The sequence below is a fragment of the Halichoerus grypus genome, chromosome 12, assembly GCF_964656455.1.
Source record: "Halichoerus grypus chromosome 12, mHalGry1.hap1.1, whole genome shotgun sequence".
In the NCBI taxonomy this organism is placed as follows: Eukaryota; Metazoa; Chordata; class Mammalia; order Carnivora; family Phocidae; genus Halichoerus; species Halichoerus grypus.
Window position 1 is genome coordinate 63,148,445 of NC_135723.1, and position 21,085 is coordinate 63,169,529.

Sequence of the window (21,085 nt, forward strand, 5' to 3'; positions counted from 1 at the left end):
AAAGTGTAAATACAGTAGCTAAGTCAGTTCCCAAGCAATATTGTGATGTAGAAAGAGCACTGGATTTGGAGTAAAAAAAATTGCATTCAAATCCTGATTATGAGATTTCAGGTTTGTTATGCAATCTCTTTAGACCTTAGTTTTCTTATCTGTGAAGTAGGTATGGTAATACCTCAAAATATCATTCAATGACATAATCTTTATAAAACATAGTACAAAGCCTAGGACACACTATGTGTTCAATATGTACTATTTTAAGCCTCAGAGAAACATTCATTGAGGTTTAGTTTGGTTTTTACATCCTGTCAGGCTGGGGTTTCAGAAGTGAAGAGTAAAAGTTCCCATTGTCCAAGTGAATTCCTTGTTAGTAAGAGTTTGCATTTCGGGATCTGTTTCTAAATAAGAACCTGGGAGATTATCTTGCTTTGCTTTGCTTTGCTTTGCTTTGCTTTGCTTTGCTTTGCTTTGCTTTGCTTTGCTTTGCTTTGCTTTGCTGAAGGGCAAGGGCCCAGAATAAACCCTACAAACCAGGTCTTTTGAGAATGGTACACTGCCCTTTCCTCCTTACTAATTTAGACCCCAGAAAGACTCTTAAGACGGAAGCAAAAGAGAAATATGAACAGCTCCTTTTTATTGCCACAGAGACAAAGAAACAAAGAACTGAAGCAGCCTGCAGTAGAATTGACACAAACCCTAAGCCTCCTACGACTAACGTACCACCAATCGCCCTCAAGTCCCCAAACCTGCCACTCCCACCCCCTGAAGAATTAACTACTTGAACAGATGACTTTAGGTTTCCTTTCTGTCCTAAAGAGGGGAAAACACTTTCTTTCCTCTAGACAGCATCCTAATTTGTCTCCACTTAGCCACATAGCTCAGGACAAGGGCTTTTAAAATTAATGATGCTTTTCCAAGAGTAATTGCTTCTGCTCTAATCACATGCTATTTCTTGCTACCCACGGAGTTCAGCGTTAAGAGTGCCTAAAGGAATCAGCAAATTGCCCGAAATGCACTGCTCTCAAGCCTCCAGGTTGCTTAATAAATGATGATGAGTCACCCTAAGGCAGGTAGTCACCTCACATCCCTTACAACGTGAGCTTGCACGTCAATATGCTCCCTAGGAGCCAAATCAGAATGTTGGGCTGGGAAAGGTCAAGTCTCAGATTTTTTGAACACCTTCCCAGCTGTTTTTTTCCTTAATTGAGGTAAATTCACATAACATACAATTAGCTATTTTAAAGTGTACAATCAGTTGTGGGGCGCCTGGGTGGCTCAATTATGCATCTGACTTTGGCTCAGGTCATGATCTCAGGATCCTGGGATAGAGCCCCGCCTTGGGTTCCCAGCTCAGTATGGAGTCTGCTTCTCCTTCTCCCTCTGCCCCTTCCCCTGTTTGTGCTCCCTCTCTCTTCCTCTTTCTCTTTCAAATAAATAAATAAAATCTTAAAAAAAAAAAAGCGCTGTTGGTTTAAAGTATACAATCAGTTGTAGTCGGTGTATTCACAATGTTGCACAACCACCAGCTCTCTCTGGTTTCCAAACATTTCCATCCCCCCATTAAAACACCCTGGACCCATTTAAGAAGTCATTCCTCAGTCACTCCTACCCGAATCCCCTGGTAACCTCTAATCTGCTTTCTGTCTCTGGATTTGCCTATTCTGGATATACCATATAAAAGGAATCATATGTGACCTTTTGTGTTTGGCTTCTTTCACTTAGTGCAATGTTTTCAAGGTTCATCCATGTGGTAGCATGTATCAGCACTTCTTTCTTGTTTATGGCTGAATAGTATTCCACTGTGTGGATATACCACAAGTTGTTTATCCACTCATCTGTTGGTGGACATCTGGGTTGTTTCACCTTTTGATTATTATGAATAATGCTGCTATGAACATTCTCGTACAGATTTCTGTGTTGATCCCAGATGGTTTTGATATGCCTCTTCACTCCTTCAGCTCACGAAGAACATTTGATTAGAACAACTTCCAAGAAACCCTCGGTAAGAAGGAATAAGATAGCCTTAAGAAGAAAGGGATGTTCTTTTTTGTCATTTTGTTTTTAGTTTGCTACATGATTTTATTGAAAACGTTTAGCATGGTACTGGAGAAACATTGTATTCCATAGAGACACCACAGTGTCACTATTCCTGGATATTGCCATCATATAATATGATCTAATATGAATTTCTATAAATTTTTGATATAATTTGAGTTTGGGGTTCGATGACTTTTGCATGTTTATATTTCCCTGACTCCCTTATTTGACTAGATGGAGGCTGAGCCTCTCCTGATTCAAGAGTTAGACATGAGCAGAAAATGGGGCTGGTCTTCTGGACCAGTGAGGAGCAAGAGTTGGGGAAGTCCTGGGATCAGCTGCTTAAAGATCAGATAAAGATAAAGATCAGAGGATCTTTATCAACCTGGTTGGATTGCAATCCCCAAATCTTAAAATTTGGCCTGAAAATTCACAAATGTATATAAAATACTTTAGAATACAAAAGTAATGTTAAGTAACGGTAGAACAACAAATTCTCAAACCAGGGAAAGACAATGCAGATTTTTAAGTTAGGTTTTCTGTCTGAGAATCACTATTGTAAAACTAGTTCAGTATATTCTTAGACTCCAAATATCACAAAGCCAAATGTTTATCTCCAAATCAACTAGTATGAGCCATGTCAACATGTCTGTATTTCATGTCACGATGTCTTCATAAACAGGTCAAAAACTGCATTTCCATTTCTCCAAGGAAAGATATTCAAATGCAGAATTCATATATTTCTCAAAAATAATAGATACTACACAGCTTCAAACCATGGTCCTTTCATCATGCTAAACGAATTCTTTCCAGGTATGCACTGTTATACCATGCCTGTCAGATTTAAATGAAGTTCTCTGCACCGTAGAAACTCTGTACACCATAGAAACACCGTAGAAAGGTCTACACCGGTTCTTCAATAACTAAACACTACTTGCTAGCTTTAATTTTGACTTCTTACTCTGTCAGAGATTAAAACTGTAAGTGTTATTCAAATTTGTTCGATAAATAGCTTTGATTCTCAATTCAGAATTTACATCAGAGGTTATATTCTTTCCCTTTATTAAAATACAGCAGAATGGAGGTTCCCAGGTTCTGTCTAGCCAGGCAAATCCCTACACCTTTGTTTTTGATCTGAATTATTCAGATTGGATATTCCAGCCAATATTTATCTAAAGTTCAACTCTTCTCTTCAGCTGTCTAGGTGGCAGGGCATCTCACTTAGGGAACTGCTGTAAATTATCAGCCTGTGGGTAACAATCCTCAGTGAGGTTTTCCCCACCATCACTTTGACAATTTTTTAACATTATCCTAATGAAACAATTAAGGTTTACTTATTAATACTTTTTTCTTAACATTCTCTTATCTATATTTTTCAGATAAAATCTGCAGTTAAAATAATCATTTGCCTGGGGCGCCTGGGTGGCTCAGTCATTGGGTGTCTGCCTTCGGCTCAGATCATGGTCTCAGGGTCCTGGGATCGAGGCCTGCGTCGGGCTCCCTGTCCAGCGGGAAGCCTGCTTCTCCTTCTCCCACTCCCCCTGCTTGTGTTCCCTCTCTCACTGTGTCTCTCTCTGTCAAATAAATAAGTAAAAAAAAAACTTAAAAAAAAAAAATCATTTGCCTGACAGACTTGCTGGTTCAGAATACAAAAAGCAAAAGTGTATTTAATACGAATGAAATAAATACAGAAAGGGGATAGTGTTTAAATATGCAGTCAGAGGCACTCATAGCAGATTTATCTATTTCTTCTATCAAAAAGCAAAAAAGAAGATCAGACTGAGTAAGTGCTAATGGATTTAAGTTAGTCTTTATTTTGAGGGAAATCCACAACATAAGATTATTGAGGGGAAAATGAAGGATAGAGGAGACAAATACAATGCAAAAAAAAACAAAAACAAAACAGAGCGCACCTCAAAGAACTGGGAGTTCTGTACATCTTCCAACTTCAATTTGCAACCCACTAAGGCAGTCAGAAATTGCTCATCAATTTGATGATAAGTTTGAAGAGAATAGTTCTATTGCTGGACTTGACTTTGGAATTTTAAGACTTAGAAGTTCAAGTAAGTGTAGGCAGTTACCACATGTCTTAAGAAGTAGTAGTTTAGGGGCGCCTGGGTGGCTCAGTTGGTTAAGCGACTGCCTTCGGCTCAGGTCATGATCCTGGAGTCCCGGGATCGGGTCCCGCATCGGGCTCCCTGCTCAGCAGGGAGTCTGCTTCTCCCTCTGACCCTCCCCCCTCTCATGCTCTCTCTATCTCATTCTCTCTCTCAAATAAATAAATAAAATCTTTAAAAAAATAAAAATAAAAAAAAAAAAAAAGAAGTAGTAGTTTAAAAGTTGTGGAGATAGTCCCAGCTGCATTAGAGGCAATTCATAAAACTGCTTTTAGTTATGATTACATTGCCTCTGATTTGTCTATCAGAAAATAAATGATTCATTGGCATTTTTAGCTAAATAAAATTCAGTTTAAATTAACGAAAATAGCTAACTAGTTTATTTGAACCCTGAAAGTCAACATTCACGGTATTTCATGATTTTCTAATGCACACTCAAAAAGAAAGAGCTAATTTCAGTTTTACCCCAATGATATTATTATTACACATAAACTAATACACGAAGTGCTTTAATAGGAAGTTATCCTTGACAACCTCGGAAATACGTAAACTATGAATTTCCACAAGGGGATTATATTATATGAGAAAATTATACAATTATATGATTGTGGCTTCAGAGTATCCTAAGAACAAAGGTAAAAGTTCCCCTTCGCAACAAGGTAAAGTGACACCAAAACTTCTCATTCAAGACAAGTTCCATTAACAAGAAAACAAACATTCCTCTACCCCTAACCACTGTTTCCTAAAACCATAGAGATATGCTCCAAAGTTTAAAACAGAGATCTGATGCTTTAATATTCATCATTCTATATTTTACTGAATTCTAAAGTCAAAAAACTTTAATTCAGGGTATCATGTATGAAATCATAATATTCTGGAGATATGAAGGGCCATGGCTAAGAGACATGTACTGTTGTCCACTCTTCAGATTGCCTCAGCCAAAATCATTGAAATACCCATAACTTGAATCTTAGAGCAGTGTTTCGTTTTATCCTCTTGCAGAATGGTGTTTGTGATGTTGACAGCTTCAGAGGCAGCATTACTAATTCTGGAAATAGCTGGCCCTGAGAAGATTCATGAGTAAAAATGGCATAAACTTTAGTGGGTTTGGCATGGAGTAACTTGATTGCAGTATAGCATTTTGTGCTGATCATGTCGACCACGAGGATGGCTACCTGATCTTTCATTAATCACCAACCAGAATCATCTTATTCATCTCCATGAGTCTCCTTCTTTCTCTGTGTTACAAGGCAAATGCCACCTTCAGTCTGTCCATGGATGATAACCTCCTGCTTCGGGGATAATGATGACACGGTTCCTCTGGTCTGCAATATTCTCCGGGTTCTCTATGTGAGTCACTCACAGGGATAGCACAGAAGCCCTGGTTCTGAGCAGCATGTAGGCCCATTGTAATGATGTGATCTGCCCCAGCTACTAGAAGCACAGAATGATTTGCATACAAGTACTTTTGGAGGTCATCCCAGGAAGCGAGTAGGGGAGCAGAGAAGTGTGTTACACGGTGTGACAGGATGTGTTAATGCTGTTATGACAACTGGGGCTCCATCCCATTGGGGACCCTCCAAGAGACTGCACAGAACACACCTGAGAATTGCCCCTATCTAGGAGCAAGAGAGCTCAGAGTTTTATCCATCAACTCCCATCCCCATTAGTTGAGAGCCACTCCTGGGGGCAGGAATTCCCCAGCACTTCCAGGCATAGCATGTGCATGAGGCCAGAGAAAACCTGCAAACAGAATCACGTGCTGGAGTAGGTCATTGGCGTTACATAGAAACTGTCCACCCAAGTTACAAGTGACCTCCATGGTAGGCCACGGGGCTATTGCAGGGGGCATTGACAGCATCCTCTACAGTTCCCAGAGCCCAGTCGACAGGCAGATTCCTCAACTTCCACGCCTCAAACACAATCTCCTGTTTCAGATGTTCCTGCTGTCCATTTTAACTAGATTTTATCTGGATTCAAACAGTAACAGGATGGGGAACTGTTTCCCCACAGTGTGCATTGGGCCAGCCCCTAGCAGTAATTCAGGAAAGGACAAGACCTAACAGGTACTAAGCACCCACTACAGGCCAGGTTCTGTACATACATGGACTCACGGTAATGCTCAAAACAGCCCTATGAATAAGATCCTCCCAATTCTATATACATATACATATACACATACATATGAAAACTGAGCTCTAGAGAGAGAAGTAACTTACTCCATCTCAAACGGCTAGGAAGTGACACAGTCAAACCAACTGTGGTAAACTCTAAAACCTCCTAGAGAAACCAGAGCCTCTTCACCTCTCAGGAAAAACATTTCCCTTAGATCAAGGGACCCAAGTTTAAAGAATTCCTGGAAACTTCAGAAAGCTCCAGTCCTCCTAGAGCTTAGGATGAAATAAATCTGACTCTCCAGCAAGACATCTTTTCCTAATACTGAAATCATACCTGAACCCTGAACCACATAAACCACTCCTTAATACACATCCACTCAACACAAAGCCTTTTACATATCCAGCTATTTTCGCTGCTTTGAGTTTATATGAAGAGGGACTGATGTGGAACAAGCCACAGAGCAGAAATCTATACCTACACATGTTACCTCCCTCTAGGGGGACACTTTCCAGAAATAGGGATTACAGAAATTCAGCACCTATTAAGTGGAGAGATTCTGCCCACAAGTGGAATAAGTTTTAAAGAGTCTGAGTGACATACATGGCTGTCCATCATATGAGTTTTAAAACACTGATGCTCAAGATCTTTGTGGCATTTTAGAAAGCTTCAGTGCCTTGGCATAGCCCAGTCCCACTACCTGGAATGTTTTTCCCCTTTAGTAGGCAACAACCACTGAAACTCAGCTCAATGATTATCTTTTCTAGAGAGCCTTTCCTGACTACTCGTTGTGGAGGTGATCTCTCTCCCCTTCCTTTTATGCACCCACAGCCCCCTCTTCCTGCTCCATTTCTAGGTGTCCCTGGCAGCTCATCTGTGGTTCCCATCACTATGGAAAACTCCTTAAGCTTCTGCAATCTCCACCTGTGGCAAAATGAACACCCAATCTGGACCTAGGAGAAAACCTGGGCCAAACTGTCCCACTGAGCATATCGCTTCTTCCCCATCTTTTCCTCACCCCCTTGCTGGCACAGGCTGCCTCTTGCCTGACTCAGTTTTCTCCACTAATTAAATGTCACAAACTTCCAGCTGCAATCACCAAGAGATGCTCTCCAGGCAATTCAGTAAAGGGAAAAATAAGGTCCTTCCCATTTCGTACTACCCTCATGAGATGTTGATCCGTGAAGCTGCCTGAAACTAATGACAAATAACAGGGTTACTGTGAGGATGTGTTAATGTGGCCCATGTCTCAAGGAGCAGCAATTATGAGACAAAATGCCTTCCTTGCAGAATCCACCCCTCCCCTCTCCACATGCTCCAAAAGCCAATGTATTCCTCACATGGTACCACACTAGGGAGATCTCTTGTAGCTTTCTGGTCAAGATGTGAGCTTCTGAAAGGCAGGCACAAAATAAGTGCTCGATAAATGATTGTTTTATTAATGAATTAATGATAACCATGAACAAAATTTGAAATATCCCTGCCTCTTTTATTCTCTCTAAAACTTAAAACTAATTGCTTTGGAAGCTAGCCATTTTCTGATTAATACAGGCCACATTCTCAGTCTCGTCCTTAAAAAAAAAAAAAAAAAAAGCTTCCTATTCTGTTGTCTCTTCTTAATTCAATAAGAAGCACTTGAGGCCCTTTGCCCAAGCCCTGTGCTTTGTGATAAAAGATTCAAAGATAACTAAAGGCTCAATTCTCAGAGGGAATGTTATGGACTAAGGGGCAGGTGGATTGAATTGTTGAAATGGAATTGCTGTGATGGAAAAATGATAAAACTAAGTTGACCCAGAGGCTCTTTAAAAGGTAGTGATAACTACCGCCATTTATTGAGCACTTACTATATGGTTGAAACTATACTGGATACTTTACACACTTGGTTAATTTTTACAACTCTAAGAGGTGGTTATTTTTCCCAATTTACAAAAGAGGTAATTGAGGCCAGAGACATTAAGTAGCCACCTAAACTCACACAACTAATAAAAGATTGATTGGGATTAGGGTCCAGGTAAGTCTGATTCCGGAGCCCATGTTTTTATCCACAACATTATACTTAAACATAATTTTTTATAGGGGTGCCTGGGTGGTTCAGTTGGTTAAACATCCAACTCTTGATTTTGGCTCAGGTCATGATCTCAGGGTCATGAGATCGAGCTCCACATCAGGCTCCACGCTCAGTGGAGGCTGCTTGTCCCTCTCTTCCTCCACCCCTTGCTTGTGCACACACTTTCAAATATTTTTTTAAAAGATAATTTTTACAGTAAAAATGGCACCTCATACAGAAAATATGAATGAAAAGATTCCTCTTTGTAAAAAATAAGTGTAAAATAGTAAGGATTCAACCCTTTACCTGCCCTTGTGGTGCGATCCAATAGTAAGTACAACAGAGTGGAAGACCAGAAACCTCTGGGGAGAGCGCCAAAGCATGGACTTCAGCAACTAGCTGCCTGTTCCACAGTGCCCTCTAGTGGTCAGTTTATGTCATTCATGATTATTCTTAAATTTAAGAATGAAATGGGCAACAACCAAAGATTCAGTCACGGTCAACCTTGGATAAAGTTGATTAAGTCTGTCAAAATGTTTCAATATTTAGTCCTTATTCTCTTTGTGATACTTAGAAACATCCACCTTCAAGTAGTTTCCTCTGTCTCATCCCTGTTAGTCTGACTGCTACCTTGCTTTCTAATACACGACTTAATAATTATTAAGTAATAATTAATTACTAACTAATGTCAGTAAGAAACATTGATGAATACAAAAACTGGTGGGTTAAAGTGGGACGACGAACAGGATATTTGCAAGGTCTTGGAAAATCGCCCCACAAAATATTTAGTAAAAATGGAGGAAATTTTAACTTTACAATGGAGAAACCTGACAATCATCAAAACTCAAGGTTAACAACATCAGAGATGGAACTAGTCAACATTATGTGCAATGAGCTGCATTGGGAAGAACGGCACTAGTCCTGCGGTACACCGGCCAGAAATGCACTCTGAGCTTACTCATGGGGAGACAACAAATCCAATTTGAGGAATTTTTTACAATGGCTAGTTTCAGAAATACCAGAGTCATAAAGGTTAAGGGAAGACTGAAGAACAATTTCAAATTCAAGGAGACTGGAGAAACATGACCACTGAGTACAGCACAGGATCCAGGACTGGAACCCTGTGCTGTGGACATCTTTGGGGCAACTGATAAAACCTGAGTGGGGTCTGAGTTAGGGTATGTGGGAGCTCTTTCTGGATCTTGCAACTAAGTCTGAACTTGTTACAAAATACAATTTGAAAACTAAAAGGCCGCATGCATAGGCATTCCTATTTTGGCTTACAACGAGTTCACTGAGATTTTTCTCACCTTCAATCCTAGAAGATGTCATATTCCCTTGACAATAAGGGCCCACATTTTTTTCTTTACTGATAGAAATCTACCACACCTCTATGGGTGAAGCTGCAATTTTGGGCCCTGAAATCTAAGACATGATGAGAGCTTGTGTAATCAACAAATCAACCCTCAAGAATGAAATTGAGACCACATGGATGGGAAGTGACCCCCAAGCCTATGGATAAATTCCTCCTTGGTCCAGACCAAAGTCTGGCATTCAAGGCTGCAGATGAATCATTGCCTACCAAGACTTGGCACTAACAATGTAAACTAGAACTCCACTAGTACTCCATAATACACATGGAACTTAGCTGCCTTGCAGTTTAAATGCAGCAAAAACTGTTCTGTCCACTAATATATCCATTAACATATACAGATTTTCATCTCTATCATCAAACCTTGCTTCAGTCACACCTACTTTAAAAACTAGCCCTGCAGCAGCCTACACTCTAAGGCAGTGGGGCTCAAGCTTCGGTGAGGATTAGAATTACCTGGGGAACTTGGGAACACTATAAAAATACAAAGGCCCAAGGCCCTACCTCACTTCAACAAGCCTGGGCCTTTGTGTTCCTTACTAGTCTCCGAGTGATTCTGATAGCAGTTTTCAAAGCAAAATTTGAGAAAAACTTACACAAGTCACCAATGCCAGCATACCTTCTGCCTTTGCTGCTCTCATTTTTGCTGTGGCCTCACCATCCCTCTAGGGCCCAGCACATGCAGCCCTGCCTCGAGAGAGGAAACAACCCCTGGTGGAAAAACAGCCACTCACCAGCAACCCGCCAAAGTGAAAATCCTATATGGTCAGCACCTAATACAAGATCGTTTCAGCTTCAAACCACCCATTTTACCCCACTGGAGTATTCACTCACAGCATTTTCTTCCCAATTTTTATTCATTGTCTAGATACAGTGCTCCTCACCCATGCACTAAACATTTGGGAATTTTGAAGAGTCCAATAAATAGCATCCCTGCTGTTTACAACAGCGATTCTCAACCATGGGTGATTATTTTGCCCTCAGATGACACTTGGCAACATCTGGAACCATTTTTGTCACAACTGGGGAAGAAGAGGAAGAAGAGGAAGGATGCTACTGGCATCTAGTGGTAGAGGCCAGGGATGCTACTAAATATCCTACAATGCCCAGGATGGTCCACACAACTAAGAATTATCCAGACAAAAATGTCAATAGCGTCAAGGTCAAGAGACCCTTATGTAGAGTAGTACCCATTCTAAACGAATTGCAGCATAAGACAAAAGCAGAAGCAGATAGGAGTCATACTATCATCTTTATTACTGTTAAAGATCAGGTTAAGAGCTATCGTTTATCTGTAGGCAAGAACCCCAGTAGACTCATCCACCTTGCCACAGACTAGGTGATTGTATGCCTCCCTAAGTGAGGTCAGGCTTCTCTAAAACTCCTAGCATGTTGAAGCTAAGAAGACAAGCTCCTTGCAGGCTAACTCCTAGGAAAAAAAATTAAGAGCTGAACATGACCACCCATTTCCCATTGGATGATAAGTAAAAAGGTGAAAAGAGGGCACTATTACATTTGATCCCCCTCCAAAGAGAAAGAAGTAACAGGAAAACATTCTCCCGCAAGGGTCAGAAGTTGGGGCAGCAGGGAGCGCAACAGGCTCCTAGTAGCTCCTGAGAACCAACCTTGTATCTTTGGGGAAGTTTGCAAGCTAGCCGTTAAACCCTTGGCAGCTTGAAATCAGCCACAGTAGGAGTATTTATACCATGAAAAAAAAAATACCACAAAGCAGTGCTTTGTCTTTTGGAAAATAAAGTTGGATTTAAAAAAAAGAAAAAAGATGGGGCTCCTGGGTGGCTCAGTCGGCTAAGCCGCTGCCTTCGGCTCAGGTCATGATCCCGGGGTCCTGGGATCGAGTCCCGCATCGGGCTCCCTGCTCCGCGGGGAGCCTGCTTCTCCCTCTCCCTCTGTCTGCCGCTCTGCCTGCTTGTGCTCTCTGTCAAATAAATAAAATCTTAAAAAAAAAAAAAAGTTGGATCCTTTTTTGTTATGGAAACACTAAAATTGAAGATAGATGCAAGATTTAAAAGGAACAAAAAAACATAAAGTACCAAAAATATAATCATAACAAAGAAGGTCTTTCTAATCCATGTGTACCAATGACAAAAATCATAAAGGATATAATCAACATATGACTACATAAAGATACATTACTTATGTCAAAAAAAAAGCCACCAATAACGGGAAAACTATAAACTGGGAAAATTATCTGCAAAATACATGACTAAGAGTAACCTCTTAACAATTCTTACAAATTTGTAAGAAAGACAAGCATCTCAATGGCAAAGCCTCATACAAGTAATTCATAAAACACAAATGAGTCCAAAATTAATAAAGAAAACTTTAAACATACCAGGTTTTGCCTATCACAGTGGCAAAGCGAGAAGGCAGAACATAGCCAATGTTGGGAAGTATGTAAAGAGTACTACAAGGGAAAAAAAAAAAATACCATGAAAAACTGCTGGCAAAGTGTAGGATGGTACAAACTTTTTGCTGGCAACATGACTATACCCTTTGACCTCACATTATCAATTTGTTCTAAGAAAAATAAAGACGTATAAAGATTTAGTTAGACTACTATGGCCAATAGTAAAAATAGGCTAAATTATGGTATATCCATTTAATGAAATATGATGCAAACACTAATATTGCTGAAATATTTGACATGGAAAGATGTGCATCATTCAAATTTTTTTAAAGTCTTAAATGGGGCTACAAAACAGTATATTCAGGATGAGCATGTTTTTGTGAAAATAACGTGTATGGAGTATACTGAGAAAATCTAAGAGGCTATACAGCAAAGTGTAATGAATATTTCCCTTTTTACTTATCTCCATTTCTACAATGTGCATATATTACCTGTATATTTTGCCTTTTTTAATATTATTGAAGTATAGTCAATATACAATGTGTTATTAGTTTCAGGTGTACAACATAGTGGTTCAACAATTTTTTACATTACACTATGCTCACCAGGATACATAGTCACCATCTGTCACCATATGTCATGACAATATTATACCCTATATTCCCTATGCTGTACTTTCCATCTTCAAGACTTATTTTATAACTGGAAGTTTGCTTGTTTTTAATAGGAGTTAATGGAACTTGAGTTCAGTAGAAAAATCTTCAAGGCATCAGAGTTTAAATTGAATTTTGTAAGTAATCATTTTAGGTTTTTAAAATGCAACTGTTCAGGGCGCCTGGGTGGCTCAGTTGGTTAAGCGACTGCCTTTGGCTCAGGTCATGATCCTGGAGTCCCGGGATTGAGTCCCGCATCGGACTCTCTGCTCAGCAGAGAGTCTGCTTCTCCCTCTGATCCTCCCCCCCTCATGCTCTCTCTGTCTCATTCTCTCTCTCAAATAAATAAATAAAATCTTTAAAAATATAAAAATAAAAATAAAATGCAACTGTTCAAAATGAAAGTTGGTCATTTTGTTTGGAACAATTTTTGTTTGAGAATCAAATGGTCACGTAAATCAGGAAGCAAATGGACATAAAATTATAGGAAAGCAAGTGACAAAATAACTACAATCTTTGTTACACTGGTTATTGCAGTACAAAAAGTAAAACGACAGTTAACCAAAAACACTTTTATTTTAGTCTTCAAAGAACAAACTGTTCTTCTTTTTCCAAGATAATAATGATTAACTTACAAAAATGAGCATTTACAACGCATCTTCAAAACATTTCCCTTTAACGGGAAATTTAGCTTTACAGAATCCAAACATTAAAAGGTTAAACAAAATTTTTCTATCTTGTTGTCATTATAAGAAAAAACAGAGTAAGTCAAGGAAATCCATTCATACTTCAGGACCTTCTCCTCCAGGAACCAGCTGCAGAGAAGGAAAAAGAGCTTATTAGTAACACCACCACCCACACCATCTAAAAACCCCTCCTCATCAATCAAAGCCACTGTGCCTCTCTGCCCCTCCCTCACATTCCCATATTCTCCAGGTCATTGCTTCTGTTTACAATTCCCAACATCATCAATTAATATTTAGAGCCTAAACAAGGATTCTTGGCAAACTAAAAGATTAAAAAGCCCAAGCAAACTAATCTCTAAGCCTATTGTCATCTTCAGTAGCTCAGCTTTAGAGTCCTGATCACAAGAGCATCTCCTTCCCAACTTAAGCACCACTGGGCCCTGAACATTTAGTCAAGGCAGGTAATCTGTAATACCTGCCTCACAAAAATGGGCTAACACCTTTAAAAAAAAAAAAAAAAACCAGCTTCACTGTCTTACCATTGTTATATTATTTCCATTGAGCAAAATTTGATCTAATTTAGTGATCCTTCTTCCTTCTGGTGTGATTTCACTAAATGAAGAGATAAAATAAGAGTCAAGATAAATAATGATAGTCAAAGCCAACATTCTGATCCCTAAAAAGTTATTCTTGTATATAAATGAATGTGAGGTCAAGCAATTATATCTGTGGTCTTCAGAGACAAAGGTGAGCCACTGGATGACCAAAGGCAACACAGTGAACGGTCTGGCCTAAGATCCACACCCACTAGGACTGATCACAAAAGAAGCTGAAACTTGCCAAGGAGATCAAATATGAAATGGAATGTTTATTAGTTTCACTTTTTTACTTTTACTTACTACTAATCCCTATCCATTAAACAAATCTGTAATCAACTCAATTTTGAAAGCAGACACTGGTTATGATCTTTAAAACTAATATAATGGGGGGCACCTGGGTGGCTCAGTCATTGAGCGTCTGCCTTCGGCTCAGGTCATGATCCCAGGGTCCTGGGATCGAGCCCCACATCGGGCTCCCTGCTCAGCAGGAAGCCTGCTTCTCCCTCTCCCACTCCCCCTGCTTGTGTTCCTGCTCTCGCTGTGTCTCTCTCTATCAAATAAATAAATAAAATATAAAAATAAATAAAAATAAAAATAAAAATAATATAATGGAGCCATCGTTTATATTTTATGCTACACAGTTAAATGTTCTATCAGTACCTTGATTTGCCTGAGCCCAAACAGCCTTGGCTGTTTTTAGTTTTTGTCTTAAAGCTCTGTCTCCATTAACTTCCTAACAATTCATTAATAATTACATCATGGTAATCACTGCAGGATCCAATTTTACCAGCGTCCGTAGATAAAATTTCTATCTCTAAGGTATTTCCAACAAGCAATGCTTCCTCATAAATCATTTTAAACTCATTAATACTAAAATTGACTTAAAGAGAGATCCCCCCCACCATTTCTTTAATTTTTAACACTACTCACAATTCAGTGACATCCTCCAGTACCATATCTGAAATTGGGTGTTAAGGTTGAATTTACTCTGGCTTCTACCTTTATTCAGTTTTAATTACAGTGTTTAACACAATGGCTCAAATACAAAATACTTGTATTTGGTAGAAACTTTTATCTTCTTTCAGTATACACACCTCTTAGAACGCTATCATGCTGAGAATAAATTTTCATTACAATAATCAGTAAGTACTGTCAATATTATTTCTGTTCTTAAATACTGAAGAAAAACCCATACCACCACCACCTTTTAAAAGGATACTGACAAAGTCATCAAATCCCAAAAGTGTTCCAACAATTTCTTTATCACTCTTCATCACAATGTGAATTCTTGATCCTATACATTTGTCCACAAGCTCTATATATATATATTTAAAAAAAAGAGAGAGAGAGAGAGAATGGGGGAGAGGAAAAAGATTATTTTACCTATTCATTACTTCAACAAATATTTGAGTGCCTACTGGCACTTGTTACTTGCATATGGTAAAAGATAAACCAGCAAAAGTATTCATTCAAAAACTTTAGATCTTATAGTACATATCCCTGTTGCATAATTAACAAAAATTTTAACACTTACCTCTCCTTTGTTGAAATTTATCATGATCGTGGTTTTATGTTATTTTAGGTTATTTGATTAACATATGAACCCCCTCCCCTCAGAGCCTAAGCTCCATGAGAGCAGAGACTGTGGTTGTTTTCCCATGACTATATCCTCAACGGTCAATGCCTGGCATATACCAAGCATTCAAAAAGAGTTTGTGGAACGAAGGAATGAAAACTTTTAAGTCACGTCACCTCCAATAACTCAATCAACTCTTCAGCTACAAAATACTGGAAGAGACAGGCACAGCCATCTTCACCAGAGATCTCTTCCTGTCACTATCTCTGTGTTCTGACAGCAGTTTGAACACTTCTTTAGCTGGCTTAGCAATTATTTGGCATGATGTTTACTTGTCCAGTGTTCTATCTCCTCCAATGGTTTGTGTGCTATCTGAAGGCAATGGGTGTGATTTAAATTTGTCGAATAGTGCCCAGCCAGCCATGTGTCTAGTGCACAGAGGCTCGGTAACTGCTGAATAACAAAACCAGTTTCCAGATCTCTCCTTTAGGGTCATTCCAGGTGCCGGTGCTTCTCTCAATAACCAGTCAGACATACAACAGGGTCTAATCTGGAGAACTTCAATGCCAGGTGGAGTGGGGGTGCTACCCATGACTGTAGAGGCGAGCCCACAACAAAGAAGGCCGAAGACGCATTTACTACGTGTGGACCTTTTCGGGTGACGGTTTGGTTGGGGAGTCACAGGTCCCCGCCTCAAGGAACCCTACCACGCTGAAAAGGCATGGGCGGCCCGGGGCCACAGAGACTCGGGGGCCCAGAGACGAGCCGCGGAGGGGTGAAGCACTTCATCCACACATTTCTCCAACACTCGGCTAAGGGCTACTTCAGCCGCAGCCCCTTGGCCCCCAACACTTAACCTGAACGCTCCGGTCCCCCTCCCTACGATTACCTAGAGGCAGCAGCTGAGACGGGTTAGTAGTAGCGTTAGCCGCCATGGCTACGCCGGAAGTGGCCTACCAGCACCGACGTTTGCCCGGCGAGTTTGAAAGAGCGCGCTTCCGCTCCCCCCTCTTTCCCGCAGCCCAGGCAGGCTCGACCAATCTGAGGCCGAACGTGCGATCCAACCAGTCCGCGAGAGTCGCGCTCAGTTGCTTCTTTCCCGGGCCCTGAGCCGAGCCCTCAGTAAGTAGTTCTGTCCTCTGAACAGTGTGCGGTGTCGGCAGTTACCGGCTTTCCCCAGGCAGTTTCCGACAGACTTTAAAGGTATCCTGCTTTGGGAATAAAGTCTTCCTGTAACCCGGAAGGTTTTGCAAAATACGGCAACCTTTGAGTCGTCTTATTGCCCCCTTTGAAGTTGCATCTCATCTCAAGTCAGGATCTTTTTTCAGACCGAATCAATTCATTTTCTCCGCCACCAGTTGGCTGTGTTGCAGTTTTTGTAAAAACCATTTTTGAAAGAATCTACTCCTGGGGAGCCTGAGTGGCTCAGTCGGTTAAGCCTTGGACTCTTGATATCAGCTCAGGTCTTGATCTCAGGTTGTGGGTTCAAGCCCATCGTCGGGCTCCACGCTGGATAGGGAGCCTACTTAAGAGAGAGAGAAAGAATCTACTGCTTCTTTTAAAAGTCCAGTGAATTGAAAACCCACAACCAGCATTTTTTTTTTAATTTTTCTAGGGTGGAAATTTAAAATACGTTTTCTTTTTATTTCTACTACCTTATTTTATCATTCTTACCTTGTCATATCTAGGAGTCTAATTTATTACACTTTATTATTCACTTTTTAACACTTAACTGTCTTGTCTAACAAGCAACCAGCAGATGTCACTCTCTGTCAATGTCATCACACTTAGGAAACATGCTTTTGCACTTCTGTTTTGAAAAGAATAGAAAGCAACTTCTCTGCCTTAAATCTGTTTTATATTTGTATTCCAGGAATTTAAAGGCGAAGAGTCTAAACAGGAGACCAGAAAGAGAATCATTCATTCATATAACAGATAGTTGCAATGCATCCATCATTCATTCATTGAACAAATAGACGTTAGTTACACACTATTCGGCATTTTTGCTGAGTATAAAACAGTGTACAAAACAGAACTACATCTTCTGCCCTTGTAGGAGCTTAAGGATGAATGGGGGAGAAAGACTACTAACAAACATTATGTACAAGGCATATAAAATTTAATATATAAAGCAAAAAGACCTCTTAGCTTCAGGAACCTCAGAGAACTAGAGATCCTTGGTATGATTTAAGGAAAATGTAAGAAGGTTCAGAAGTCCTAACAGATGGCTCCTTCAGTTCAAAACTTCTTAGGGTTCAGCCTTCTAAACACCAAGCCAATTCTGGCTTTTTTTGCATTTCATAAATATTGAGCATCTACTATGTGCCAGAAAACTTACAGATACACTTAAACCTAATTTTTATGACTATCCTGTGAGACAGGTGTTCAAATGGAACATTCGTGCTCAGAGAGGTTAGATAACTTGCCCACATAGACAGTTTGGGAAGTTTCACAAAGGAATTGACAGAAGTCTAGTCTTGAAAGATAAATAAGAATTGGATAGGCAGAAAGGCCGCAGGAGCAGCATTCCAAGCAGAGGGAACACCATGTGCAATCGGCATATGCCCACCACCAAACCTCTTTTGCTGCACTTTTATTTCAACCTCTAACTTTGGCATAAAACTCTTCCATTCCCAAATGTTTTCCTTTAACCTCAGTCCTTAGTGATTTTACTTTATTGCACTTCAGATGCTCTCGCCTCAAGTTCTGGTAAAATCCTGTTCATCCTTCAAGACCTGCTCAAATGTGACCACCTCTGTGAACCTTCTCTGACCTGCAGACTTGGTAGGCTCTCTCATTGTTTCACAACGTTAATAGTTTTCAAAATGCTCTCAATGTATTCTCCTATAATTATCTTTACAGGGGGTTACCTCCCTCCCCAAAGACTGTAAGTTCCTCAATGTCAAGAATTTTGGAGTACAGCAGTTACATTCATTGGTTCTGAAGTTAAATGACTTTGGTTCGAATCCTATCCCTACCACAATTCCTTCTAGTTATTTGACCTTCAGCAAGTTATTTAACCTTTCTAAGTGTCAATATACCCACTGGAAAAAAATGAGGATAATAGTATCTACTTTAGGATTGTTATGAAGATCAAATGAAATAATCCATGAAAAGTGGCTAGCAGACTGACACAGTGCTTTTCCATTAAATGTAAGCTTTTATTGCTTGTTTATCTTTATTTCCTAATACTTATTAACATGATGGTTGGCTTAGAGTAGGTGCTACAAAAGCTAGCATTGCTAGCTGGTTTCACATTTATCTTGTTTTATAACCAGACATAGACCAGGCAACAATTTTTTAAAATTTTTTAAAAGATTTTATTTATTTATTTGTGCGAGAAGAGAGAGAGAGCACACAAGCAGGGGGAGAGGTAGGCAGAGGGAGAAATAGGCTCTCCACTGAGCAAGGAGGCCAATGAGGGACTCGATCCCAGGACTCTGGGATCATGACCTGAGCCAAAGACAGACGCTTAACCAAGTGAGCCAATTTCTTTTGATGCACTGTGCCTACCATAGTTCCAGGTGTACTGTAGGGCCTAATAAATGTTCTTTAAATTGATTCTCACTATTTATTCATCCCCATCAATATTCTCCTTAATCTTCTTAAGATTCTAAAGACAAAGTAATGCCAAATTTGTTTGTGAAGCCCTTTTCTTTCCCTGGTTTTCTTTTCTATTTCTATTCTTGTTTTATTTTTACCACACCAATAAGGAGAGTAGGGACCAAATTCAAAGCACTGTCGCTACTTGATAGACTTTAAAATTCAGGAAAAATATAATTTGAGAAAGTCAATACTTTGTTTTCCATTAGCAATTTCATACTATTGATAAAGAAAAAAGTCTATTTATATTCTGAAAAAGGAGATGTAGTTCATTTACACAGTAGAGTTAATGGGGATTGCATGGAGTGGTTTTATTTTATCACGTTGTCTCCTTAGGCAAGGTGCAAAAAGAAACAACAGTCCAATTCCAGATGGAGACTTCATTTTTTTTTTTTAAGATTTTATTTATTTATTTGAGAGAGAGAATGAGATAGAGAGAGAGAGCATGAGACGGGGGAGGGTCAGAGGGAGAAGCAGACTCCCTGCCGAGCAGGGAGCCCGATGCGGGACTCGATCCTGGGACTCCAGGATCATGACCTGAGCCAAAGGCAGTCACTTAACCAACTGAGCCACCCAGGCGCCCTGGAGACTTCATTTTTAGTGAACTTGAAAACATGTCATTGCTCTGTGTCTCCAGGGTTTTTCTCCCCTTAGCTCTTACTTACAGAGCTGACATAAAATAGAATCTATAATTCATCATAAAATATATGTAACTAGAAGAGGCTCTTCAACTTATTATGTGTTCAGAAAAGCATTTCTAATTTTTTTCCCTGGAGATAAATGTCATCATAAAAATACATGCAAAAGTTTCCTTTCAAAATAATGTTCAGCAAGTATTCTGTTATCTCAAATTATTTACAATCTTGGTAATCTTCCAACACTTTAAAATAAAGGAGAAATTTCTACTTTTTTCTCAATAGCTATTTGTCCTTAAAGACAATATCTTGTTCGTGACTTTATTCTATATTAATACAACTCATTTAAAAACCAATGTAAGGGGCACCTGGGTCAGCTAAGCGTCTTTCTTCAGCTCAGGTCATGATCCTCCTGAGATCAAGCCCCATGTCAGGCTCCCTGCTCAGCAGGGAGTCTGCTTCTTCCTCTCCCCACCTCCTGCTCATGCTCTCTCTTGCTATCTCTTTCTCAAATAAATAAAATCTTTTTTAAAAAAACAATGTGAAGGTTGTCATTCTATACTGCTAAATGGACCAATCTGTATATTTAGAGATGGAAAAATTCTGGAAATTCCCTTGCTTACTTTCTCTTCCAATTTTCCCAATAATATACTTTTTAAGCATTTAAGCAACATAATAGTTATGAATAGATGATTTAATCTTAGTTGGAAGGTCTAGGATGCAAAGTGTTACAGATTTTTATAAAGCTGTAACTGGGTTTCCTGCACAATGAATTAAATAATTGGTGTTCACTGTAGATATAAAGTTTTTTTAAAAGAGATTTTATTTATTTACTTGACGGAGAGAGAGAGAGCACAAGAAGGGGGAGCAGCAGGCAGAGAGGGAGAAGCAGGCTTCCCGCTGAGCAGGGAGCCGGATGCTGGGCTCAGTCACAGGACCTTGGGATCATGACCTGAGCCGAAGGCAGATACTTAACTGAGTCACCCAGATGCCCTACCCTTACATCTTTTTAAAATGACTGTTCTATTACACTTTAATTTTGGCTATGCCAATTGTGGAAAATATTGAGGCAGATGGCAGAAAACAGTAAGATATTCTGCATACAGGGAATAATATAGTTTCACACACAGTTCTGAACCAACACCAAAAATTTTGTAATATAGTAAAGAAATGGTAGCAACATCTTGAAAATTTTCTACAATATTTTTATTAGCATTAAAACACTTCTACTGAATCATAGAAACTAAACTGGTTTATAGGAAGCCTACTGTTTTTCTCAG

The 21,085-nt window shown here is 39.6% G+C and overlaps 1 protein-coding gene and 1 pseudogene across 1 annotated transcript; both read right to left on the minus strand.

The window, feature by feature from the left end:
• Window positions 1–3,818: 3,818 nt before the first annotated feature.
• Window positions 3,819–5,685, minus strand: LOC118539816 (ribose-phosphate pyrophosphokinase 2 pseudogene; annotated as a pseudogene).
• Window positions 5,686–13,263: 7,578 nt separating this feature from the next.
• LSM5 (LSM5 homolog, U6 small nuclear RNA and mRNA degradation associated) lies at window positions 13,264–16,575 on the minus strand. Its single transcript, XM_078059428.1, has 5 exons — window positions 16,457–16,575; window positions 15,211–15,306; window positions 14,922–14,949; window positions 13,932–14,004; window positions 13,264–13,521 (listed from the first exon to the last, which is right to left on the minus strand). The coding sequence occupies exons 1-5, from the start codon at window positions 16,500–16,502 to the stop codon at window positions 13,489–13,491; spliced, it is 276 nt and encodes a 91-aa protein (XP_077915554.1). The 5' UTR covers window positions 16,503–16,575; the 3' UTR covers window positions 13,264–13,488.
• Window positions 16,576–21,085: the final 4,510 nt, after the last annotated feature.

Excerpts from the sequence above, each read along its gene's own strand:
- LSM5 (XM_078059428.1), bottom strand. The coding sequence starts at position 16,502 with ATGGCGGCTAACGCTACTACTAACCCGTCTCAGCTGCTGCCTCTAG. Across the intron at positions 15,307-16,456 it reads GTCTCAGCTGCTGCCTCTAG|AGCTTGTGGACAAATGTATA; the intron begins GTAATCGTAGGG and ends ATATATATATAG. Across the intron at positions 13,522-13,931 it reads ATGGAAATAATATAACAATG|CTGGTTCCTGGAGGAGAAGG; the intron begins GTAAGACAGTGA and ends CCTTCTCTGCAG.